The sequence below is a fragment of the Miscanthus floridulus genome, chromosome 14, assembly GCF_019320115.1.
Source record: "Miscanthus floridulus cultivar M001 chromosome 14, ASM1932011v1, whole genome shotgun sequence".
Classification (NCBI taxonomy): Eukaryota; Viridiplantae; Streptophyta; class Magnoliopsida; order Poales; family Poaceae; genus Miscanthus; species Miscanthus floridulus.
In genome coordinates, this window is record NC_089593.1 from 70,867,873 (window position 1) to 70,892,998 (window position 25,126).

The following is a 25,126-nucleotide window of genomic DNA, read 5'->3' on the forward strand; positions in this document are numbered from 1 at the left end:
TTACCCACCGGGACTAAAGGTCCCCCTTTAGTCCCGGTTCGTGACCTGGGACTAAAGGACCCCCCTTTAGTCCCGGATGCTTACTTCCGGGTGGGGAACTGGGACTAGAGGGGGTTCCCCACCGGGAGTAAAGCCCGTCTCTGTATTAGTGTAAACTGAGGACCACGCCCTTCGACAATTAATTTCTTGATGTGAGGAATTTCTAAAGTGTCTTACCTTTGCTCCATGATAATCTGCTTAAGTAAATCTGAGACTAGGCAATGTGAGCTAGCACCTCAGCATTGTTGAGAGACAAAGGTGCTTCTTCAACCTAATATGACTTCCAGCTCAAAGCATCAGCTACCACATTAACCTTTCCGGGGTGGTAATGTACCTCCAAGTTATAATCCTTGATCAATTCCAACCATCTCCTTTGCCTCATATTTAACTTAGACTGAGTAAAAATATATTTGAGGCTCTTGTGATCTGTAAAAATATCAACCTTGTTTCTCAACAAATAATGCCTCCAAATTTTTTGAGCATGCACCACAGCAGCCAGCTCTAAATCATGGGTGGGATAATTCACCTCATGCTTTTTCCGCTAGTGTGAAGCATAAGCTATCACACGCCCATCCTGCATAAGCACACATCCCAACCCCGTCTTTGAGGCATCATAATATACATCAAAAGGTCTATCAATATCTGGTTGGGCGAGACCAGGAGCAGTGGTAAGAAATTTCTTCAAAGATTGGAAGGCTTCTTCACAAGCCGAGCTCCAAACAAACTTGGCCTCTTTCCGGAGCAGCTTGGTCATCGGCTAGGCTATCTTGGAGAAGTCAGGAATGAAGCGCTGATAGTATCTAGAAAGACCAAGGAACTGACGAATCTAGTGCACTGGCTTGGGAGACTTCTAATTTAGCACATCTTGCACCTTGCTTGGATCTACAGATATACCTTCAGGTGTCAGAACATGTCCCAAAAACTATACTCGATCTAGCCAAAATTCACACTTGCTGAATTTGGCATACAACTTGTGTTCCCTCAATCGAGTTAGTACTATCCGAAGGTATTGGGCATGCTCTTCCTTGTTCTTGGAATATATCAAGATATCATCAATAAATACCACCACAAACTTGTCCAACTCCAGCATAAAGACTGAGTTTATGAGATACATGAAGAATGCAGGAGCGTTGGTGAGACCAAAAGATATGACTAGGTATTCATACAGCCCATACCTAGTAGAAAAAGCTATCTTTGGTATATCTTGTGGTCTAATCTTGATTTGATGATAGCCTGAACGAAGATCAATTTTGGAGAACACCTTGGCACCAGCTAGTTGATGGAACAAAGTATCAATACGAGGTAAATGTGTCGGTGTTTCGAGGGGAGAGATTGGATGGCGGCGTGCGACCGCACCAACTCCCCTCTCACAGCGATGATGAAATCCAGGCTCCTGAAACGCACGTGTGCGCCCGGGACCCAGCTGATGTCGTGGTTAGCCATCCATGGCCTGGTTCGGAACGCGCAAAGGCCCCTACCTGGCGCGCCAACTGTCGGTGTTTCGAACAAACACCGGTGAGTGAATTTGTGATTGATGCGCGTTAGGCTCGGATGGTGCACCGAAGGACACAAGGTTTAGACTGGTTCGGGCCGAATGTCCCTACGTCTAGTTTGTTGCTGCTCATGTTATCAGTACCGGAAATGGTTCGTAGTAGGGGGTACAAACGGTTGGGAGAGGGAGAGATCCTAAGTCCCTGATGGAGTGGATGAAAGGATGCCAAGAGCTCTGTTGGAGCCTGGCTGTGAAGGTGTGTGTGTGTGTTTTTAGAGTCGATCCCCCCTTAGTGGGGAGCCCTACCCTCCCTTTTATAGGCCAAGGGGGAGCAGGGTTTACAGATAAAGGAAAAGAACACTTAGGGCGTAGAAGGTCCTTCGAGGGACCCGGGCCTTCCTTCTTCCCCACGCCTGACCTACCTATCATGGCAGGCCATGTCAGGAGTGAGGTGACTGTAGATCATCGTGGGCCACGCCATGGCCACTATTTGGCAAGTGGGTACGTCCCATCCCGCCCCTGCGGGCGGCGTGTCAGATAGGATTCGCCGAGCCCCGATCCCGTGGGGGTCGGACGGCGTGGTGACTGTTGGTTTGTCCTTGGAACGTAGCGGTTGTCATATGTTCGTGTCGGTTTCTTCGTCCAGAGGCAGAGGGTGGCGCCTACAATACTGTAGGACGAAGAGCAGGAGCCCGCAATACTGTTTGGGCTCTGCCACGCCTAGAGAGGTCAAGCGCTTGGCCCTGTCACATCCTGACGGTACTTCCCTGCAGGGGCGCAGGGCATGGCATCTGTCGCTGTGGTTGACCCGAACGTCTTGTCTTACCCTGTAGTCGTCATCATGAGGATGCATGGCACGTTTCGTCAGGTGAGATGGAATCAGCCTCCGGATATCGGTTAAGACGAGGTCCGTCAGTGGTCGTTGGATGAGGTAAAACCTAGCTTTTACCGTCGGGTGAAGAGGAGTCGTCCCCCGGCCGTCGGGCGAAGCGGAGGTGTCCCCCGGCTGTCGGGCGGGGCCGAGCCCAGCCCTCGAGGGTCGGGCAAGGCGGAGTGTATCCCTTAGGGGTCGGGTGAGTTGTTATCCAGTCATCGGGCAAGGCGGAGTTGCCCTCCAGTCGTCGGGCGAGGTAGAGCGGACCCATGGGCGCTCAGGCGAGGCGGAACAAAATTCCTGTTTGCTCGGGCAAGAGATGCAGCCGCGCTCTTAGGGGATCTTACCGTCTGATGGTTTACTGATTCCTCCTCTTTGGGGTACCCCGGTGTTAGGTCCCCGACAGTAGTCCCCGAGCCCTCGGGTGATTTGGGTTGAATCGCCCGGGGGGTTTCTTCGATCTCGTCGGAGTTGACTTTCCAGAGGGTGCGCGCGAGCGCACCCGGTGGGTGTAGTCCCCAAGCCCTCGGGTGATTTGGGTTGAATCGCTCGGGGGGTTTCTTCGATCTCGTCGGAGTTAACTTTCCAGAGGGTGCACGCGAGCGCACCCGGTGGGTGTAGTCCCCGAGCCCTCGGGTGATTCGAGTAGAATCGCCTGGGGGGTTTCTTCGATCTCGTCGGAGTTAACTTTCTAGAGGGTGCGCGCGAGCGCACCCGGTGGGTGTAGTCCCCGAGCCCTCGGGTGATTCGAGTAGAATCGTCGGGGGGTTGTGATGGGCCCTCCGCGGGTAAGACCGTGAGATTTGGGTTTACTTGTTGGCCGGATATTTATTCAGGGCTGTCCTAACTGGGGCTTGACCGTGAATCGAGGCCCCAGTAATGCTTGTGCCCTTGATTTTGGGTCGTTTGCGGACCCGTCCTCAGTTGGGCCGGCCGCCGAGCTTCCGGGCCCTAGGTGGGCCAACTGAGAGGGAACTAATCTTTATGACCTGCACTTTCCCCGGTGGGAAGAGAGTCCAGATTTGCCTAGGGGAGGCGAACCGTCCACCATGATCCTCGGTGAGAGAGGATAAGGACTACGGGCGCGTGTCCCGCGACGTGACGCGGTGGTGTGCGTGGCAGGCCCGGAGATCGAGGCGGGCGGTTGCCCTTCTCGCACTCGTTGCCCCTATAAAACCACGGGGTTCACCCCCGGGGTCCTGTATTCTGCCCTCTCGCCTTCGTGTTTGTAACCTCCGCCGCTAGTCGTTTTTAGCCTCTTGTGCCTACGTTGCCACCGTCGACCGGTCTTGCATCCGTGTTGCGGCCGCCGTCAAGCTTGCGTCCGCCTCGTAGCCGCCATCGAGCTTGCAACCGCCTTCCTCCTCAATGGCTTCAATGGAGTTGTGGGGTAGATCCGGCATCACCCCTCGGCGTTTGGAGGGCCTCGTCCGCCGCGGCCTTCTCCGTCCACTATCCGCCATCCAGGAGTGGCTGCTGCCTGGCGATGAGGATGTGCCGGCGCCACCCGAAGGGTTTGTTTGTCTTTTGCCATCTTCCATGAACGGGGATTCACCGTACCTGCGCACAGATTTCTTCGGGGGCTGTTAGATTATTATGAGGTGGAGCTGCAGCATCTAACTCCTAATGGGGTTCAACATATGGCGGCGTTCGTTGCCCTGTGTGAGGGTTTCCTGGGGATCGATCCCCATTTTGATCTGTGGCGATATTTTTTCACCGTTAGTTTGTCGAAGAGGCGGTTCGGGGGGAAGGAGGTGAATGTGCCGATGGGGTGTGCCAGCATTCACCTATGTCATACCTGGTCAAGGGGTTACCCGTTCATGCATCTGGCGACCTCAAACAAAGGGTGGCACTCGCAGTGGTTTTATGTCAGGGATGACTTGAGTGCCTCCCTGTCGAAGTACAACGGGCGCCTTATTGAAAAGGCTCCAGAGTCGTGGACTTGGGGCATCCAGCAAAAGGACAAGAAGCACCTTGACGACCTTCTCACCGCCCTCCAAGCTCTGAAGGATCGGGGCGTAAAGGAGCGGCGGTTATCGGTGCCTATCATGCGAGGAGGGTGGCGCCGCTAATGGTGCGCACGCTTCCTCTATATCGGATGATGCCCAGGATGTCGTTCGAGGGGACGGTGCTCATCGACGAGGCGCTCCCTTACTCTGAAGTGGCTCAGCGTGTTAAGGAGGCGATGGAGCTGACGAAGGATTCTGCTGGCGATGTTCTTGACATTGTGTACCCGGTGCCCGGACATCCCACAATGCGGCCGGAACCGGGGTTCTTTGAATTCGTAAGCCCTCCTTTCCTGTGCTCTTCCTCTTGCCAGTATTTCCTATATTTTTTATTTTTATTTTTGGGATGTTCAGGACCAGCCGAGGAGGCTACTGTTCAAAGACTGTCCTGCCCCGATGCCGAGGGACCCGGCCCTGGCGGCTGCGAACCGCCTTGCGGCTGAGCGAGACAGGAAGGCGAGGGAGCAGATGAAGAAGGAGAGGCGGCTGAAGCAGGAAGCACGGGATCGAGGGGAAGATGTGAGCAGCGATGATGATGATGATGATGACGACGAGGTAGCAAGCGTGGATTGGGGTGACCTGGAGGACGAGGACACGCTGACAGATGCCCACCTGTCCATGCAGGGACCCTTCCCGTTCCACACGGAGGGAAGCGGGTCGGTGGAAGCCGACGAGTCCGCCGCTTCGCACGGCGTACTGGCCGAGGATCGGTGGACGGGGTGAGGCGGGCCTGCCGCCGCCGACCCCAGGGTAACGGTGGAGGGGGGCGGCTCTGGTGCCGCGCCCCATGAGACGGTGGAGATGAGCCCCCTGCCTCAGAGCAGGGGGCAGGCTCGAAATGGTCCCGCCCAGACGAGTCGGGGCAGGGATCTAGGGGTCCGTCCCCAAAGCGCTCCCATCGGCCGAAGGCGTCAGCGTAAGCCATTAATTCCCCTGTCTTTCATTCTTTTTATTTTTCTATTTTGACTTGACGTCTTTTTCCTTCGTGTAGGTTCTTGCGGACAGGCCACTCCCTGGGACTGGCGCCCAAGAAGAGCCTCGCCATTCAGGCGTGGTGGCTGGTGCTGCCCGGCGTTGCCCCTGTTTCGGGTAGGGACGGCGCCGATGTTGAGGTCGTGCTGGCCGATCCGACTGTGCCTGTGGTGGCGCCCGCGCCCTCGGCGGTTGCCGAGCAGGCGGTATCTTCCGCGGCGGGCGTGGTACACCCGGTCGTGGATCCGATGCCGCCGACGGGGGTGGTGTCGGAGGGCGGAGCAGAATTCGCGCCACCGGAGACCCAAGTGGAGATGGCCGCAACCACTCCAAGCCCGGTGGGGTCGGACGTCGCCATGTTGGCGTCTGAGGGCGAGGAGCAGTCGGTGCCACCGGCGGCCCAGGCATTCTGAAGGAGCGGGACAAGCTGCTCGTAGCCGGGATAAATCTCGTTTCCTCTGTGAGCAAAAGGTGGAGTGGGACCGCCTTACCGAAGAGGCCCGGCTACGAGCAGATATGGCCGCGCAGCTTGCTGCCGCTAAGGAGCGGGAGGCCGAGGCATGTCGGGATGCAGAGGAGATCCACAGGATGTTCGAGGACCTGAAGGCGAGGTCGGAGCTTGAAGAGGAAGAAGCCGCCAGAATTCTGAAGGAGCGGGACGAGCTGCTCGAGAAGGATGCTCAGGCCAGTAGGCGGGCTGTCGAGGCCCAAAACGAGCTGGAGATGGAGTAGAACCTCAGGCGGAAGGCCGAGAGTGGGGCCGTGGCCCTACAGAAGAAGGTGGACGAGGACGCTATGCTGATCGATCGTCTGTGCGGGGAGCGGGACCAGGCGCGTCAGTCCAAGGAGGGACTTCGCTCAGAGGGCAGCGCGGTTCGCGAGGAGCGCGACCGGGCCATCAGGGAGCATGACGAGGCACATTGGGTGGCGGACTCCCTTCGTGTGGATCTCGAAACCGCGAAGGCCCGAAGCCTTGCTGCTGAGAACGTCTCCGTTGGATTGAAAAGGGAGCTCGCCCAGGTGAGAGGGATGCTTTAGGCCGAAAGCGACGGGCATGACCTTCTGCAAATTGCCATCGGGGTGGTCCTTGATGCCCTGTAGGTGGTAGAGCCAGTGGAGACCGGCCCACTCGCGGCTCGTGTCGCGGGCATAACGGCGCAGGTGGGCCAGCTCGAGGAGGATGCCTTTCGTACCGGGATCACCCAAGCTTTTGCTGTCGCCCACTCTCATTATGATCGGGAGATCGATCTGGCGGTGATGAGCCAAGGTTTTGCGCCTGTTTATGAAGACCCTAAGATGGACGAGATGGAGAAGACGGTGGCTCCCCTTGCGCAGGCCCTGGCAGACAGATTAAAAGAGGAGGTTCTTCCTCCACAGAAGTAGTTAGTCAAATAATTTTGAGGAGTACTTGTATGTAATATGCGAACTTAATGTCGATACTTTTGTGTCCGGACACAGTTTTATGGTTTTTGCTTTGTGATTTTGTTTTGTTTGATCTTACCTTCCTTCTTTTTTGGTGAAAAAAGAGACTTGTTTCGAGAAAGGAAAGGAGATATTCGTACCTCTACCAGCCCCCCCAGTGAGATCCGACCCCTTGCTCCTGTGGGGGTTGGATGTTACTGGAGACAGGCCGGCTTGTTTTGTGGAGTTCGTTTCGTCCATGTCCCTTCGTGATTGGAGGGATTAGGGTGGCGTCATTCACCTCGGTGGCTCGACCGACGTGCCAGGTGAGTTCACTAACGGGGATGTTCGGATGAAAACCCGGTGAAGGTGCTTTTTTGACAGGGTCAGCAAAGCCCTCGGGTGGGGTTTCGTTACTCCTTGGCCTGCCTTCCAACAGATTTCCCCCTGATGGGGACTCTATGGGCTCGGCAGGAGGTCGGATTGAACTTTTTAGAAGTTTGAGATGACCCTGTCCACCTTAATGCGGGATGGGCGAAGGCCGTTGAGGCTCATCTGCGTTTTCTCCCCTGGCTCTCGTTTGACACAAGGCGGCCTCGTACCTTTTGCAGGTCGGCCTTCGAACCTTGGTCTCTCGATGTTGGGTCGAGCGGCTTGAGTCCCCGAGCCCTGTTAGGGTCTGATAGGGGTCGGCCATGTTTCGTGCGTTACCCTATCCTCAGTTTTCACAACCAGAGGGGCTGAGTTGACGACACTTTCCTCGATGGCTCGAGTGTCGCGCTCGATGAGCTCGCTAACGGGTGCGTTCGTGTGAAATCTGGGTCCATCATTTGCTGACGGGGTCGGTAGAGCCTGCTGGTGGCATTTCACTTTTTTCCAACCCGCCTCCCGGCAGATGCCTGAGCCGTTTCGATGGGCTCAGGGGGCCCGTTGGCCTCTCCTCGGTGGAGATTCTGTGGGTTTGGCTCGGGGTTAGAATCGAACGAGAAAAGGTCGAGACGCCCCTGTTCGCTTCTGAGCGGGGGTCGGGCAAGGCCGCTGGGGCTCGTCTAAGTTATTTCTCCCTGGCTCTGTTTGACACGAGGTGGCCTCGAGCCCTTGGCGGGCTAGCCTACGAACCTCGATCGTTCGTCACTCGTATCGAACGAGGCGTCTACCACTTCATGACGCGACACGAAGTGTTGTGATGCAGTAGTTGCATAAGTTTAATATCTGATAGATTTGAAATGAAAACGGGGTTCATTGGTGTTACCTCGGTGGTGTGAGTGATGGGAAGCTCCTACCAGATGTGTCCGCGTGGATTCGAGTCCGATGTTTACGACGGGGTCGGCGTGACCTGCACGAGCATCGTAATTTTTGTTTCTGTCTCTCGGTGGCGATTCGAGCCGCCCGATTGACTTAGTCATCCTGACAGACTCTCCGCGAAGAAGGCTCTGCAAGGGGACCCCTCCAAACCCCTCTCGGGAAGGTGAGAGTCGAGGCTAGTGGTGCGGGGAACTATGAGTTCAATTTATGCTGGTGAACAAAAAACACCATAGCCATCGAGGCGTGGGGTCTGATGGTTCGTCCAGTTGTATTCAAAGTTTTTATACCCACACACCGTGTTCCTGGTTTTTAGTTGCAATAAGGGGTCAGGCAAAGAGAGTGTCTAAACAAATAGACGCCCTCGACAGCCCCCGAGCAATGTCCATGCCCACGCCGTTGCTGGGGTCGGTGGCTCGGTGAAGAAATTATTGCTTAAGGTAAGTAAGCAGGGGCACTTTTCTATCAGCGGTTGTTTCTCCATTGTTTTACCTGGGCCGTCCGATCGGCCCATGAGGCCTGCTGGGCTCCCTCTGGACGGAGGTTTTGTTGTTGGGTCGTCTCATGGTCCTGCATGGGGGAACGGAGAGTCGCTTGTGCGGGTGTGCCCCGGTCCTCGTGCCCGGTGGGTGGTGGTGGGCCATGCCCGCTTGGTTAGGCGGCGTCTCATTAATTGCGCAGCAACCCGTCGGTCTAGGCGCGTCCCATCGGGTTCCTATCAGCATTGATTTGCCACCTGTATTGAATAGGGGGAAGGCAGAGAGTTTTTCGGCCCCGCCTTTCGCCTTCCCTTATCTGCTAGTCCTCTTCCTTAAATAGGGAGAGGGAGGGGGGGTTCTCGTCCGCTTCTCATTCTGCCCCTGAGCCGCTACCTCTTCTCCCTTTTCTTCTCCACCGAATACGCTTGTGCGTCGCGGCGGATCCTGAGTGAGAGAGTGGGTAATGCTAGAGGGAGATACTCACAGTTTCGTCGGTGAGTCAGGAGCGTGATGTCGAGCTGGAGGTCATCCAACATAGATGAGATGGTGCGGGCCGCCTTCGCCGAGGAGAGGTTGCCGCCGCCGGCGAAGGAGGGGGAGCACCGGAGGGTGTCGAGCGTTGTTGACCTTGCCGTGGTTCATTGTGGCCTTCCTCCAGCGGGGAGCGCCCCTCGTTCGGGCGTCGTTGTCGGTGTTGTGGCTGATGACGATGGCGTAGTCCCCGGGTGCCTCGGCGGAGGGATACCACAGTCGCCGGTCGTGATGCTCGACGTTGCAGACGACGGCGTCCTCGAGGATCCTACGGCACGGTAGGACATCGTCGATGGAGAGCGTGGCGCGGCGGCCGCAGTAGACGAACTGGCCCTCGTGCATGCCCTCGACGGCAACGAAGAGCTCCTTCTGGTGCTTGTGCCTGAAGGGGTTGGCACGGCGACCGTGGTAGTAGTCGTGGTCGAGCTAGGCAGAGATTGTAATCGAATAAGTTTGTGGGGGAGCCCCCGAGTGGCTAGTCCTTTGAGTTTAGGAGTACTTTAGCCTTTTTCGTGATGAAATTACTATGTAAGTGATGAATTTGTGCAAAGAATGAACAAATTTGTCATCTTTTGTCGCGACAAACAGTTTTTCAGCTTCTTCCTCTTTGGAGGAGGTTTCGGTGTCCTTCGATCCTTCCCATGGTTCAAGTTCACAAAAAGACTAGGGGTGCAGGTGATTTAGTCCTGATTTACACTGGTGAGCAAAGAGATTGTAACCGCCGGGGTGTGGTTCTCCCGCAGTCCTACCAGTTATACTCAGGACGTATTTTTTGCAATCCTAATTTTTAGGACTTGTTCATGGGATGGATGAAAAAACTCAGAAAAAGTTCGCAAATGTAAAATGGAATGTGTTTATAGCATAAACGTACTTGTACCAGTTGTATCATAAACGTACTTGTACCAGTTGTATCAGCCCCCGAGTGAGGTCGGACCCTTTGTGATTTGGGGGTCAGACGTCACTTAAAGTTCGGGGATTTGTAAAGATAGAAGACTGATAAGGAAAAGTATGCGTTTATTTAGGGGTAAAAGCGACGTAGCTGTTCAATGTTCCAGGCGTTGGTGAAGACCTTGCCGTCGATGGTTTTCAGCTTGTAGGTGCCTGGCTAGAGTGTTTCCACGATGACGTACGGCCCTTCCCAGGGCGGGGAGAGCTTGTGGCGGTCCTTGTTGCTCTGTACGAGGCAGAGGACAAGGTCCCCGATGTTGAAGGCTCGGTCCCATACCTGTCGTCTGTGGTACCATCGCAACGCCTGCTGGTACTTGGCCGAATGGAGGAGGGCGATGTCGCGGGCTTCGTCTAGCTGGTCCATGGCGTCTTGGTGGGATGCCTCAGCTCCTTCTTCGTTGTATGCTTTGACCCTTGGTGCTCCGTAGTCAAGGTCCGTCGGGAGGACGGTCTCAGCACCGTAGACCATAAAAAAGGGCATGTAGCCGGTGGCCCGGCTGGGAGTTGTTCTCAGGCTCCAGAGCATAGCAGGGAGCTCGGTGACCCATCGTGCGCTGAATTTGTTCAACCGGTTGAAGATCCTAGGTTTGAGGCCCTATAGGAGCATGCCGTTAGCGCGCTCGACCTGCCCGTTCGTCCGGGGGTGTGCGACGGCTGCCCAATCGATCCGGATGTGTTGCTCATCGCAGAATCGAATGAATTTCCTGCCGGTGAATTGCGTGCCGTTGTCTGTGATGATGGAGTTTGGTATTCCAAAACGATGGATGATGTCGAGGAAGAACAGCACGGCTTGCTCAGATTTGATCGTAGAAATCGGTCGAGCTTCGATCCATTTGGTGAACTTGTCTATGGTGACAAGTAGGTGGGTGAAGCCCCCGGGTGCCTTTTTAAGAGGTCCAACTAGATCGAGCCCCCAGACCGTGAAGGGCCACGTGATGGGGATCATCTGGAGTGCCTGGGCCGGGAGGTGAGTCTGCCGAGCGTAGTATTGGCACCCTTCGCAGGTGCATACGATTTGCTCGGCGTTGGCTACTGCAGTGGGCCAGTAGAAGCCCTGTCGAAATGCGTTTCCAACCAAAGTTCTTGGTGCGGCGTGGTGACCGCGGACCCCACCGTGGATGTCGCTCAACAGAAGCTTGCCCTGTTCGGCGGGAATGCATTGCTGCAAGATCCTGGTGTGGCCTCATTTGTAGAGTTCGCCTTCTACAAGGACGAAGGACTTGGCGTGGCGTGCGAGCCGTCGGGCTTCTGTCTTATCCGCTGGCAAAGTGTCGTGGAGAAGATAGTCGAGGTAGAGTGTTCTCCAGTCGTTCGGAGGGTCGGGCGTTGCGCCTTCTTCAAGCTCCATGACCTCGGGGTCGAGCGGAGCTGCTGGTTGGTCAGCCCCCGGGGTTGGATCGGATGGGCCATCGTCGGCCCGCCCCGACCCTTCGTAGCGTACCGAGGGTTTGTGCTGGTCGCTGGCGAAAACTCCCATGGGGACCGGCTCTCGGCCAGATGCTGCTTTTGCAAGTGCGTCGGCTGCTTTGTTGAGGCGTCTCGGGATATGATTGAGTTCCAGGCCGTCGAACTTGTCCACCAGCCGTCGGACCTCTTGGCAGTACACGGCCATCTTGGCATCGTGGTAGCTTGACTCCTTCATGACTTGATTGATGATCAACTGGGAGTCGCCCCGAACGTCGAGGCGTCGGATGCCCAACTCGATGGCGATTCGTAGGCCATTGACGAGAGCTTCATACTCAGCCACATTATTTGATGAGGGGAAATGGAGATGGACCATATACCTCATTTGGACCCCAAGGGGTGATATGAAGACCAGCCCTACACCGGCGCCTTTCTTCATTAGTGACCCATCGAAGTACATTGTCCAGTACTCCTGATCGACGATTGCCGTTGGTGTTTGGATTTCGGTCCACTCTGCGATAAAGTCAGCCAATACCTGGGATTCGATCGCCGTTCATGAGGCATATGTTATGCCTTGATCCATCAGCTCGAGTGCCCACTTCGCGGTCCTTCTTGTGGCGTCCTGGCTCCGGACGACCTCTCCGAGGGGAAATGATGTGACGACTGTCATGGGGTGTGACTCGAAGTAGTGTCGTAGCTTCCTTTTGGTGATGAGGACGGCGTACAAGAGCTTCTGGATCTGGGAGTAGCGGGTTTTGGAGTCGGATAGTACTTCGGTGATGAAGTACACGGGGCGCTGTACCTTGAGTGCATGCCCCTTTTCTTCCTGTTCTACTACCAGGGCGGCACTAACCACCTGCGTGGAGGCTGCTATGTACAGCAGGAGTGCCTCTCCATCGCTTGGGGGGACTAGGATCGGGGCCTTTGTAATAAGCAGTTTGAGCATGTCAAGTGCCTCCTGGGCCTCGGGTGTCCACTCGAAGCGGTCAGTCTTTTTCAAAAGGCGGTAAAGGGGGAGACCTCGTTCGCCGAGGCATGAGATGAATCGGCTGAGAGCGGCAAGGCACCCTGTGATCCGCTCGACCCCCTTTACGTTCTGGATTGGGCCCATCCTCATGATGGCCGAGATCTTGTCTAGGTTGGCCTCGATGCCGCGCTCGGAGACGATGAAGCCGAGCAGCATACCCCTCGGGACCCCGAAAATGCACTTCTCGGGGTTGAGCTTGATACCGTTTGCTCAGAGTTTTACAAAGGTTTGCTCGAGGTTGGCAACGAGATGGTCAGCCCGCTTGGACTTCACCACGATGTCGTCGACGTAGGCCTCAACGGTTCGCCCGATGAGGTCTCCGAAGCATCTAAGCATACATCGCTGGTACATCACCCCAGCGTTTTTTAAACTGAACGGCATCGATACGTAGCAGAACGACCCGAAGGGAGTGATGAAAGAGGTTGCGAGTTGGTCGGCTTCCTTCATCGCAATTTGATGGTAGCCATAGTATGCATCAAGGAAGCAGAGGGTTTCGCACCCTGCGGTGGAATCGACTATTTGATCTATGCGAGGCAAAGGAAAAGGATCCTTTGGGCACGCCTTGTTGAGACCGGTATAGTCGACACACATCCTCCATTTCCCGTTTTTCTTTCGAACAAGGACAGGGTTGGCCAGCCACTCCGGGTGGTGTACCTCCTTGATGAATCCAGTGGCCAACAGTTTGGCTATCTCTTCGCCGATGGCCCTGCGCTTCTCCTCGTCGAAGCGGCGCAGGCGTTGTTTCATCGGCTTAGAGCCTGGATGGATTTTTAGGGTGTGCTCGGCGACCTCCCTCGGGATGCCTGGCATATCCGAGGGTTTCCACGCAAAGATGTCTTTGTTGTCGTGGAGGAAGTCGACGAGCGCGCTTTCCTATTCAGAGGAGAGCGTGGTGCCGATGCGCACCATTTTTCCCTCGGGACTGCTGGGGTCTATGATGACCTCTTTGGAGCCTTCTGCTGATTTGAACGATCCGATCACTTTTTCGGTGTCGGGCGCCTCTTCGGTGACCTTTTCCCTGAGGGCGGCAAGTTCCCTGGAGGCGACGATTGCTGTGGTGTGGCCGCGGCACTCGACCTCGCATTCGTAGGCCCGCTGGAAGGAGGTGCCGACGGTGATGACCCCATGGGGTCCCGACAGCTTCAGTTTAAGGTATGTATAGTTGGGAACGGCCATGAACTTCGCGTAGCATGGTCGTCCTAAGATGGCATGGAATGTTTCGGGGAACCCTACCACATCAAAGGTAAGGGTCTCAGTCCTATAATTGGACCGATCCCCAAAAGTAACGGGCAGATCGATCTGCCTGAGTGGTATGGCCTGTTTGCCAGGCACGACGCCATGGAACGGCGCTCGGATGGGGCGGAGGTTCGTCCGGTCGACACCCATCTCGTCGAGCGTTTTGGCGTACATGATGTTGAGACCGCTGCCCCCATCCATCAGCACTTTGGTGAGTCACTTTGGACCGACGATCGGGTCGACAACAAGTGGGTACCTTCCTGGGTGTGGGACAACATCCGGATGGTCGGTCCGGTCGAAGGTTATGGCGGATTCTGACCATCGGAGGAAGGCGGGCGTGGCTGGTCCGGTTGTATAGTCTTCGCGACGCGTGACCTTCTGACGTCGCCTGGAGTCGTAGGCCGCCGACCCTCCGAAGATCATAAGGGCGCCGATTGGCATCAGGAAGTTTTCGTCCTTCTCCTCGTCATCGTCCGCGGCGGGGGCAGGTGCCTTCGCCTGCTCCCCTTTGTTGGCGCTATCGAGCAAGAACTTGCGCATGAGACCGCAGTCTTTGAGTAGATGTTTCACAAGAAAGGTGTGGCTCGAGCACAGCCCCTCGAGCATTTTTTGAAGTGGTTCGGTGTGCCCTCCGTGGGCTTCCGACCACCCTTGCGGTCAGCAGCGGCTGCAAGCGGATCATTGCGCTGTTGCTTCTTGTTCTTCTTTTTGGCGGAACGGTTGGAGGCGCCTTCGCCGGCGTCCCTCGTCCCGCTTGGTCTTGCCGTCGAGGCGATCAAAGATTGCTCTGACTACCTCCTCCCCTGAGGCATGACTGGTCGCGATGTCCAGGAGTTCCTTGGTGGTTCGTTGGCTCCTGCGCCCCAGTTTGTGAACTAAAGATTCGCAGGTCGTCCCAGATAGGAAGGCTCCTATCACGTCGGCGTCGGTGACATTGGGAAGCTCGTTGCACTGCCACGAGAAGCGCCGGATGTACTCGCGGAGAGTCTCCCTGGCCTTCTGATGGCAGTTCTTGAGGTCCCATGGGTTCCCGGGGCGTTTGTATGTGCCCTGGAAATTTCCCACAAATATTTCCCTCAAATCCACCCAACTTTGTATGGCGTTGGACGGCAGGTGTTCCAACCATGCTCACGCCGAATCAGCCAAGAACAGTGGGAGGTTGCGAATAATGAAATTGTCATCATTTGCGCCACCGGCTTGACAGGCAAGCCGATAGTCTTCGAGCCAAAGCCCGGGGTTAGTTTCACCGGAATATTTAGGAACGTTGGTAGGCGGTCGGTACCTTGATGGGAAAGCGGCATTGAGGATGTGCCGGCCGAAAGCTTGAGGGCCCGGCAGGCCGAGGCTCAGACTCCGGTCCTCGCCGCTGTCGTAGCGTCCACCGTGCCGAGGGTGGTAGCCACACCTGGCCCCTTCTCTTGAGTCGTTGCAGGCGCGTCTGCGGGCGTCGATGGTGCTGCGCACGTCGCGGTTGTGGCCGAGGCGTTCATGCACCGGAATAGTAGCATGCTGCCTGCCACCTGGTGGCGTGCGCTGGCTGGTATCGGGCTCGCGTCACCGAGACAGCGAGCTCTCTGCCTGCTGCGCCGCCGCGCGTTCGAGCAACGTGCGAATTTCTCGGCGGGCCCGGCGATCTTTGGACGTCGCGGCCTCTGGAAGACCGTGAAGTAAGGCCATCGCAGCGGCGATGTTTTGGCTCGCCCGGGCGAAGTGTGGGAGAGCCCCATCGTCGGTGAGGATCCTTCGGTGTACATCCTGGGCTGTGGCGCGTGCGCGCCCGCCATCTCCGCGGCGTCTGATCTCCTCATTGACCTTCTCGTACTCCCGGGCAAGCTGTTGCCCAGCTTCGGCGATCTCCTCCCTTCGGGCTCTTAGCTGCTCCACCCCCACGTGGGGCGGGACCGCTGCTCCTCCTTCGGTTGTCCCAGCGGGGTTGCCTACCGGGGTAGTCTCCTCCCTAGAGATGCTCTCGACGTGTCCTTCGGGGGTTCCCGTTACGAAACATCCCTAGGAAGGATGGTGGCTCCCCCTGCTGGAGTCGGAGCTAGAGGAGGACTCCGGCTTTTTGGCGATGAATTCGTGGAGAGACTCCGTGTCGTGTTCAATCACCCCCACAAACTCATTGTCCATAGGTGTTTGAACCATGCGTAGTGCCAGAAGGTGGCTTGCAGTCGCCGCGGCGTTGCCGAGACCGAACGGAAACACTGTCGGGGCGTTCCGTACAGGACGTTTCAGAGAGCGCTGTCTCTCTTCAGAACGTCGCGTGATGCTGTCGTCATTGGCGAGGGTGAGGCGATGCTGCTTCTCCCTGGACTGCCATGGTCCACCGGAGACGCCGAGCTAGCACCCAAGCCCCTCGTGGTCAAGGCCGTTGGAGGGGAGAGATTGGATGGCGGCGTGCGACCGCACCAACTCCCCTCTCACCGCGATGATGAAATCCAGGCTCCTGAAATGCACGTGTGTGCCCGGGACCCAGCTGATGTCATGGTTAGCCATCCATGGCCTGGTTCGGAATGCACAAAGGCCCCTACCTGGCGCGCCAACTGTCGGTGTTTCGAACAAACACCGGCGAGTGAATTTGTGATTGATGCGCGTTAGGCTCGGATGGTGCACCGAAGGACACAAGGTTTAGACTGGTTCGGGCCGAATGTCCCTACGTCCAGTTTGTTGCTGCTCGTGTTATCAGTACCGGAAACGGTTTGTAGTAGGGGGTACAAACGGTTGGGAGAGGGAGAGATCCTAAGTCCCTGATGGAGTGGATGAAAGGATGCCAAGAGCTCTGTTTGAGCCTGGCTGTGAAGGTGTGTGTGTGTGTTTTTAGAGTCGCTCCCCCTTAGTGGGGAGCCCTGCCCTCCCTTTTATAGGCCAAGGGGGAGCAGGGTTTACAGATAAAGGAAAAGAACACTAAGGGCGTAGAAGGTCCTTCGAGGGACCCGGGCCTTCCTTCTTCCCCACGCCTGACCTGCCTATCATGGCAGGCCGTGTCAGGAGTGAGGTGACTGTAGATCGTCATGGGCCACACCATGGCCACTGTTTGGCAAGTGGGTACGTCCCATCCCACCCCTGTGGGTGGCGTGTCGGATAGAATTCGCTGAGCCCCGATCCCGTGGGGGTCGGACGGCGTGGTGACTGTTGGTTTGTCCTTGGAACATAGCGGTTGTCGTATGTCCGTGTTGGTTTCTTCATCCAGAGGTAGAGGGCGGCGCCTACAATACTGTAGGATGAAGAGCAGGAGCCCGCAATACTATTCGGGCTCTGCCAAGCCTGGAGAGGTCAAGCGCTTGGCCCTGTCACATCCTGACGGTACTTCCATGCAGGGGCGCAGGGCATGGCGTCTGTCGCTGCAGTTGACCTGAACGTCTTGTCTTACCCTGTAGTTGTCATCATGAGGATGTAGGGCACGTTTCGTCAAGTGAGATGGAATCAGCCTCTGGATATCGGTTAAGACGAGGTCCGTCAGTGGTCGTTGGATGAGGTAAAACCTAGCTTTTACCGTCGGGTGAAGAGGAGTCATCCCCCGGCCGTCGGGCGAAGCGGAGGTGTCCCCCGGCCGTCGGGTGGGGCCGAGCCCAGCCCTCGGTGGTTGGGCGAGGTGGAGTGTATCCCTTGGGGGTCGGGTGAGTTGTTATCCAGCCGTCGGGCGAGGCGGAGTTGTCCTCCAGTTGTCGGGCGAGGTAGAGCGGACCCATGGGCGCTTGGGCGAGGCAGAACAAAACTTCTGTTTGCTCGGGCAAGAGATGCAGCCGCGCTCTTGGGAGATCTTACCGTCTGATGGTTTACTGATTCCTCCTGTTTGGGGTACCCCGGTGTTAGGTCCCCGATAGTAGTCCCCGAGCCCTCGGGTGATTTGGGTTGAATTGCCCGGGGGGGTTTTTTCGATCTCGTCGGAGTTGACTTTTCAGAGGGTGCGCGCGAGCGCACCCGGTGGGTGTAGTCCCCGAGCCCTTGGGTGATTCGAGTAGAATCACCTGGGGGGTTTTTCGATCTCATCGGAGTTGACTTTCCAGAGGGTGCGCGAGAGCGCACCCGGTGGGTGTAGTCCCCGAGCCCTCGGGTGATTCGAGTAGAATCATCGGGGGTTGTGATGGGCCCTCCCCGGGTAAGACCGTGAGATTTGGTTTACTTGTTGGCTGGGTATTTATTCAGGGCTGTCCTAACTGGGGCTTGACCGCGAATCGAGGCCCCAGTAATGCTTGTGCCCTTGATTTTGGGTCGTTTGCGGACCCATCCTCGGTTGGGCCGGCCGCCGAGCTTCCGGGCCCTAGGTGGGCCAACCGAGAGAGAACTAATCTTTATGACCTGCGCTTTCCCTAGTGGGAAGAGAGTCCAGATTCACCTGGGGGAGGCGAACCATCCACCGTGATCCTCGGTGAGAGAAGATAAGGACTGCGGGCGCGTGTCCCGCGACGTGACGCGGTGGTGCGCGTGGTAGGCCCGAAGATCGAGGCGGGCGGTTGCCCTTCTCGCACTCGTCGCCCCTATAAAACCACGAGGTTTGCCCCTGGGGTCTTGTATTCTGCCCTCTCACCTTCGCGTTTGTAACCTCCGCCGCTAGTCGTTTTTAGACTCTTGTGCCTGTGCCGCCACCGTCGACCGGCTTGCATCCGTGTTGCGGCCGCCGTCAAGCTTGCGTTCGCCTCGTAGCCACCGTCGAGCTTGCAACCGCCTTCCCCCTCAATTGCTTCAATGGAGTTGTGGGGTAGATCCAGCATCACCCCTCGGCGTTTGGAGGGCCTCGTCCGCCGCGGCCTTCTCCGTCCACTGTCCACCGTCCAGGAGTGGCTGCTGCCTGGCAATGAGGATGTGCCGGCGCCACCCGAAGGGTATGTTGTGTCTTTCGCCATCTTCCATGAGCGGGGATTCGCCGTACCTACACCCAGATTTCTTCGGGGGCTGTTGGATTATTACGAGGTGGAGCTGCAGCATCTAACTCCTAATGGGGTTCAACATATGGCGGCGTTCGTTGCCCTGTGTGAGGGTTTCCTGGGGATCGATCCCCATTTTGATCTGTGGCGATATTTTTTCACCGTTAGTTTGTCGAAGAGGCGATTCGGGGGGAAGGAGGTGAATGTGCCAATGGGGTGTGCCAGCATTCACCTGCGTCATACCCAGTCAAGGGGTTACCCGTTCATGCGTCTGGCGACCTCAAACAAAGGGAGGCACTCGCAGTGGTTTTATGTCAGGGATGACTTGAGTGCCTCCCTGCCGAAGTACACCGGGCGCCTTATTGAAAAGGCTCCGGAGTCATGGACTTGGGGCGTCCAGCGAAAGGACAAGAAGCACCTTGACGACCTTCTCACCGCCCTCCAAGCTCTAAAGGATCGGGGCGTAAAGGGGGCGGGGTTTATTGGCGCCTATCATGCGAGGAGGGTGGCGCCGCTGATGGCGCGCGCGCTTCCTCTGTATCGGATGATGCCTGAGATGTCGTTCGAGGGGACGGTGCTTGTCGACGAGGCGCTCCCTTACTCTGAAGTGGCTCAGCGTATTAAGGAGGCGATGGAGCCGACGAAGGATTCTGCTGGCGATGTTCTTGACATTGTGTACCCGATGCCCGGACATCCCCCAATGCGGCCAGAACCGGGGTTCTTTGAATTCGTAAGCCTTCCTTTCCCGTGCTCTTCCTCTTGCCAGTATCTCCTATATTTTTTATTTTTATTTTTGGGATGTTCGGGACCAGCCGAGGAGGCTACTATTCAAAGACTGTCCTGCCCCGATGCCGAGGGACCCGGCCCTGGCGGCTGCGAACCGCCTTGCGGCTGAGCGGGACAGGAAGGCGAGGGAGCAGATGAAGAAGGAGAGGCGGCTGAAGCAGGAAGCATGGGATCGAGGGGAAGATGTGAGCAGCGATGATGATGATGATGATGATGACAACGAGGTAGCAGGCGTGGATTGGGGTGACCTGGAGGACGAGGACACGCTGACAGATTCCCACCCGTCCATGCAGGGACCCTTCCCGTTCCACACGGTGAGTCCGCCGCTTCGCACGGCGTACTGGCCAAGGATCGGTGGATGGGGGGAGGCGGGCCTGCCGCCGCCGACCCCGGGGTAACGGTGGAGGGGGCGGCTCTGGTGCCGCGCCCCATGAGACGGTGGAGACGAGCCCCCCTGCCTCGGAGCAGGAGGCAGGCTCGAAACGGTCCCACCCAGATGAGTCGGGGCAGGGATCTGGGGGTCCGTCCCCAAAGCGCTCCCGCCGGCCGAAGGCGTTAGCGTAAGCCATTAATTCCCCTGTCTTTCATTCTTTTTATTTTTCTATTTTGACCTGACGTCTTTTTCCTTCGTGTAGGTTCTTGCGGACGGGCCACTCCCTGGGACTGGCGCCCAAGAAGAGCCTCGCCATTCAGGCGGGGCGGCTGGTGCTGCCCGGCGTCGCCCCTGTTTCGAGCAGGGACGACACCGATGTTGAGGTCATGCTGGCCGATCTGACGGCGCTTGTGGTGGCGCCCGCGCCCCCGGCAGTTGCCGAGCAGGCGGTATCTTCCACGGCGAGCGCGGTACAGCCGGTCGTGGATCTGACGCCGCCGACGGGGGTGGTGTTGGAGGGCGGAGCAGAATTCGCGCCACCGGAGACCCAAGTGGAGATGGCCGCGACCACTCCAAGCCTGGTGGGGTTGGACGTTGCCACGTTGGCGTCCGAGGGTGAGGAGCAGTCGGTGCCACCGGCGGCCCAGGCAGCGGTGGACGAGGCGGGCCAGATGGAGGCGGGCACCGCCGGAGGGTCGTCGGGCGTCGTGGTGGTGGCACATAGGAGGAGGAGGGAGCCGCCCCCGGCCCCCTTGTCGGGAGGCGTGCGCTCCCCTGCGCCGGGGGAGCCACCGCTCCAGTGGATGTCCCCTCGGGATCCCTCGTCGGTTGCTCTCTCGCTTGACGATCATGCCGAGAGCATGGAGCGGGAGAGCCTTGACTTCGGGATCTCGAGTATGATGGAGGCTCTGAACTAGGCCGGAGAAGTCCTGCGCGGGGTCTTTGTTCCCACCACCCGGGTATCGGCTTGATCTTCCTCGTTGTTTTCTTCTTTCTTCGTATGCTTTTGTGTTTTTCGAACTTCTGATATTGGTTTCCTTTTGCAGATTATCGCTGCTCATAGCCGGGATAAATCCCGATTCCTCCGTGAGCAAAAGGTGGAGTGGGACCGCCTTATCGAAGAGGCCCGGCTACGAGCAGATATGGCCGCGCAGCTTGCTGCCGCTAAGGAGCGGGAGGCCGAGGCGTGTCGGGACGCGGAGGAGATCCACGGGATGTTCGAGGACCTAAAGGCGAGGTTGGAGCTGGAAGAGGAAGAAGCCGCCAGAATTCTAAAGGAGCGGGACGAGCTGCTCGAGAAGGATGCTCAGGCCAGTAGGCGGGCTGTCGAGGCCCAGAACGAGCTGGAGACGGAGCGGGATCTCAGGCGGAAGGCCAAGAGCTGGGCCATGGCTCTTCAGGAGAAGGTGGAAGCGGACGCCGGGCTGATCGATCGCCTGCGCGGGGAGCGGGACGAGGCACGTCGGTCCGAGGAGAGACTTCGCTCAGAGGGCAGCGTGACTTGCGAGGAGCGCGACCGGGCCATCAAGTAGCGTGACAAGGCGCGTCGGGTGGCGGACTCCCTTCGTGCGGATCTCGAAACCACGAAGGCCCGAAGGCTTGCTGCTGAGAACGTCTCCGTTGGATTGAAAAGGGAGCTCGCCCAGGTGAGAGGGATGCTTCAGGCCGAAAGCGACGGGCACGACCTTCTGCAAATTGCCGTCGGGGTGGTCCTTGATGCCCTGCAGGTGGTAGAGCCGGTGGAGACCGGCCTGCTCGCGGCTCGTGTCGCGGGCATAATGGCGCGGGTGGGCCAGCTCGAGGAGGATGCCTTTCGTGCAGGGATCACCCAAGCTTTTGCTGTCGCCCACTCTCATTATGATCGGGAGATCGATCTGGCGGTGATGAGCCAAGGTTTCGCGCCTATTTATGAAGACCCTGAGCTGGATGAGATGGAGAAGACGGTGGCTCCCCTTGTGCAGGCCCTGGCAGACAGATTAAAAGAGGAGGTTCTTCCTCCGCGGAAGTAGTTAGTCGAATAATTTTGAGGAGTACTTATATGTAATATGCGAACTTAATGTTGGTACTTTTGTGTCCGGACACAGTTTTATGGTTTTTGCTTTGCGATTTTGTTTTGTTTGATCTTACCTTCCTTCTTTTTTGGTGAAAAAAGAGACTTGTTTCGAGAAAGGAAAGGAGATATTCATACCTCTACCAGCCCCCCCAGTGAGATCTGACCCCTTGCTCCTGCGGGGGTTGGATGTTACTGGAGACAGGCCGGCTTGTTTTGTGGAGTTCGTTTCATCCGTGTCCCTTCGTGATTGGAGGGATTGGGGCGGCGTCATTCGCCTCGGTGGCTCGACCGACGTGCCCAGTGAGTTCACTAACAGGGATGTTCGGATGAAAACCCAGTCAAGGTGCTTTTTTGACAGGGTCAGCAAAGCCCTCAGGTGGGGTTTCGTTACTCCTTGGCCTGCCTTCTAATAGATTCCCCCCTGATGGGGACTCTATGGGCTCGATAGGAGGTCGGATTGAACTTTTTAGAAGTTTGAGATGACCCTGTCCGCCTTAATGCGGGATGGGCGAAGGCTGTTGAGGCTCATCTGCGTTTTCTCCCCTGGCTCTCGTTTGACGCGAGGTGGCCTCGTACCTTTTGCAGGTCGGCCTTCGAACCTTGGTCTCTCGATGTTGGGTCGAGCGGCTTGAGTCCCCGAGCCCTGTTAGGGTCTGATAGGGGTCGGCCATGTTTCGTGCGTTACCCCATCCTCGGTTTTCGCAACCGGAGGGGTTGAGTTGACGACACTTTCCTCGACGGCTCGAGTGTCGCGCTCGATGAGCTCGCTAACGGGTGCGTTCGTGTGAAATCTGGGTCCATCATTTGCTGGCAGATGCCTGAGCTGTTTCGATGGGCTCAGGGGGCCCGTTGGCCTCTCCTCGGTGGAGATTCTGTGGGTTTGGCTCGGGGTTAGAATCGAACGAGAAAAGGTCGAGACGCCCCTGTCCGCTTCTGAGCGGGGGTCAGGCAAGGCCGTTGGGGCTCATCTCAGTTATTTCTCCCTGGCTCTGTTTGACGCGACGCGTCCTCGAGCCCTTGGCAGGCCGGCCTATGAACCTCGGTCGTTCGTCGCTCGTATCGAACGAGGCGACTGCCACTTCATGACGCGACACAAAGTGTTGTGATGCAGCAGTTGCATAAGTTTAATATCTGATAGATTTGAAATGAAAACGGGGTTCGTTGGTGTTACCTCGGTGGTGTGAGCAATGGGAAGCTCCTACCAGATGTGTCCACGCGGATTCAAGTCCGATGTTTACGACGAGGTCGGCGTGACCTGCACGAGCATCGTAATTTTTGTTTCTGTCTCTCGGTGGCGATTCGAGCTGCCCGATTGACTTAGTCGTCCTGACAGACTCTCCGCGAAGGAGGCTCTACAGGGGGACCCCTCCAAACCCCTCTCGGGAAGGTGAGAGCCGAGGCTAGTGGTGCGGGGAACTATGAGTTCGATTTATGCTGGTGAACAAAAAACACCGTAGCCGTCAAGGCGTGGGGTCTGATGGTTCCTCCAGTTGTATTCAAAGTTTTTATACCCACACACCGTGTTCCTGGTTTTTAGTTGCAATAAGGGGTTGGGCAAAGAGAGTGTCTAAACAAATAGATGCCCTCGACAGCCCCCGAGCAATGTCCGTGCCCATGCCGTTGCTGGGGTCGGTGGCTCGGTGAAGAAATTATTGCTTAAGGTAAGTAAGTAGGGGCACTTATCTTTCAGCGGTCGTTTCTCTATTGTTTTACCTGGGCCGTCCGATCGGCCCGTGAGGCCTGCTGGGCTCCCTCTGGACGGAGGTTCCATTGTTGGGTCATCTCAGGGTCCTGCATGGGGGAACGGAGAGTCGCTTGTGTGGGTGCGCGCCAGTCCTCGCGCCCGGTGGGTGGTGGTGGGCCATGCCCGCTTGGTTAGGCGGCGTCTCATTAATTGTGCAGCGTCCCGTCGGTCCAGGCACGTCCCGTCGGGTTCCTGTCAGCATTGATTTGCCACCTGTATTGAATAGGGGGAAGGCAGAGAGTTTTTTGGCCCCGCCTTTCGCCTTCCCTTATCTGCTGGTCCTCTTCCTTAAATAGGGAGAGGGAGGGGGGTTCTCGTCCGCTTCTCATTCTGCCCCTGAGCCGCTACCTCTTCTCCCTTTTCTTCTCCACCGAATACGCTCGTGCATCGTGGTAGATCCTGAGTGAGAGAGGGGGTAATGCTAGAGGGAGATACTCATAGTTTTGTCGGTGAGTCAGGAGCGTGATGTCGAGCTGGAGGTCATCCAATGTAGATGAGATGGTGTGGGCCGCCTTCGCCGAGGAGAGGTTGCCGCCGCTGGCAAAGGAGGGTGAGCGCCGGAGGGTGTCGAGCATTGTTTACCTTGCCATGGTTCGTTGTGGCCTTCCTCCGGTGGGGGGCGCCCCTCGTTCGGGCGCCGTTGTCGGTGTTGTGGCTGATGACGATGGCGTAGTCCCCGGATGCCTCGGTGGAGGGACACCACAGTCGCCGGTCGTGATGCTCGACGTTGCAGACGATGGCGTCCTCGAGGATCCTGCGGCGCGGTAGGACGTCGCCGATGGAGAGCGTGGCGCGGCCGCCGTAGTAGACGAACTGGCCCTCGTGCATGCCCTCGACGGCGACGAAGAGCTCCTTCTGGTGCTTGTGCCTGAAGGGGTTGGCGCGGCGACCGTGGTAGTAGTCATGGTCGAGCTAGGCAGAGATTGTAATCGAATAAGTTTGTGGGGGAGCCCCCAAGTGGCTAGTCCTTTGAGTTTAGGAGTACTTTAGCCTTTTTCGTGATGAAATTACTATGTAAGTGATGAATTTGTGCAAAGAATGAACAAATTTGTCATCTTTTGTCGCGGCAAACAGTTTTTCAGATTCTTCCTCTTCGGAGGAGGTTTTGGTGTCCTTCGATCCTTCCCATGGTTCAAGTTCGCAAAAAGACTAGGGGTGCAGGTGATTTAGTCCTGATTTACGCTGGTGAGCAAAGAGATTGTAACTGCCGGGGTGTGGTTCTCCCGCAGTCCTACCAGTTATACTCAGGACGTATTTTTTGCAATCCTAATTTTTAGGACTTGTTCATGGGATGGATGAAAAAACTTAGAAAAAGTCCGCAAATGTAAAATGGAATGTGTTTATAGCATAAACGTACTTGTACCAGTTGTATCGTAAACGTACTTGTACCAGTTGTATCAGCCCCCGAGTGAGGTCAGACCCTTTGTGATTTGGGGGTCGGACGTCACTTAAAGTTCGGGGATTTGTAAAGATAGAAGACTGATAAGGAAAGTATGCGTTTATTTAGGGGTAAAAGCGACATAGCTGTTCAATGTTCCAGGCGTTGGTGAAGACCTTGCCGTCGATGGTTTTCAGCTTGTAGGCGCCTGGTCGG

General features: G+C 56.8%; 4 protein-coding genes across 4 annotated transcripts; 1 reads left to right on the plus strand and 3 right to left on the minus strand.

The window, feature by feature from the left end:
• The first annotated feature begins 5,899 nt into the window (after nt 1-5,899).
• On the plus strand, nt 5,900-6,766 carry LOC136503697 (uncharacterized). The gene is made up of 3 exons (XM_066498691.1): nt 5,900-6,067; nt 6,158-6,403; nt 6,485-6,766. The coding sequence occupies exons 1-3, from the start codon at nt 5,900-5,902 to the stop codon at nt 6,764-6,766; spliced, it is 696 nt and encodes a 231-aa protein (XP_066354788.1).
• A 2,324-nt stretch (nt 6,767-9,090) lies between these two features.
• LOC136503698 (large ribosomal subunit protein uL2x-like) lies at nt 9,091-9,438 on the minus strand. Its single transcript, XM_066498692.1, has one exon. It carries the CDS (start codon nt 9,436-9,438, stop codon nt 9,091-9,093), a length of 348 nt encoding a protein of 115 aa, XP_066354789.1.
• A 763-nt stretch (nt 9,439-10,201) lies between these two features.
• Nucleotides 10,202-10,525, minus strand: LOC136503700 (uncharacterized). The gene has a single exon (XM_066498693.1). It carries the CDS (start codon nt 10,523-10,525, stop codon nt 10,202-10,204), a length of 324 nt encoding a protein of 107 aa, XP_066354790.1.
• A 702-nt stretch (nt 10,526-11,227) lies between these two features.
• LOC136503701 (uncharacterized) lies at nt 11,228-11,656 on the minus strand. The gene has a single exon (XM_066498694.1). The coding sequence runs from the start codon at nt 11,654-11,656 to the stop codon at nt 11,228-11,230; it is 429 nt and encodes a 142-aa protein (XP_066354791.1).
• Nucleotides 11,657-25,126: the final 13,470 nt, after the last annotated feature.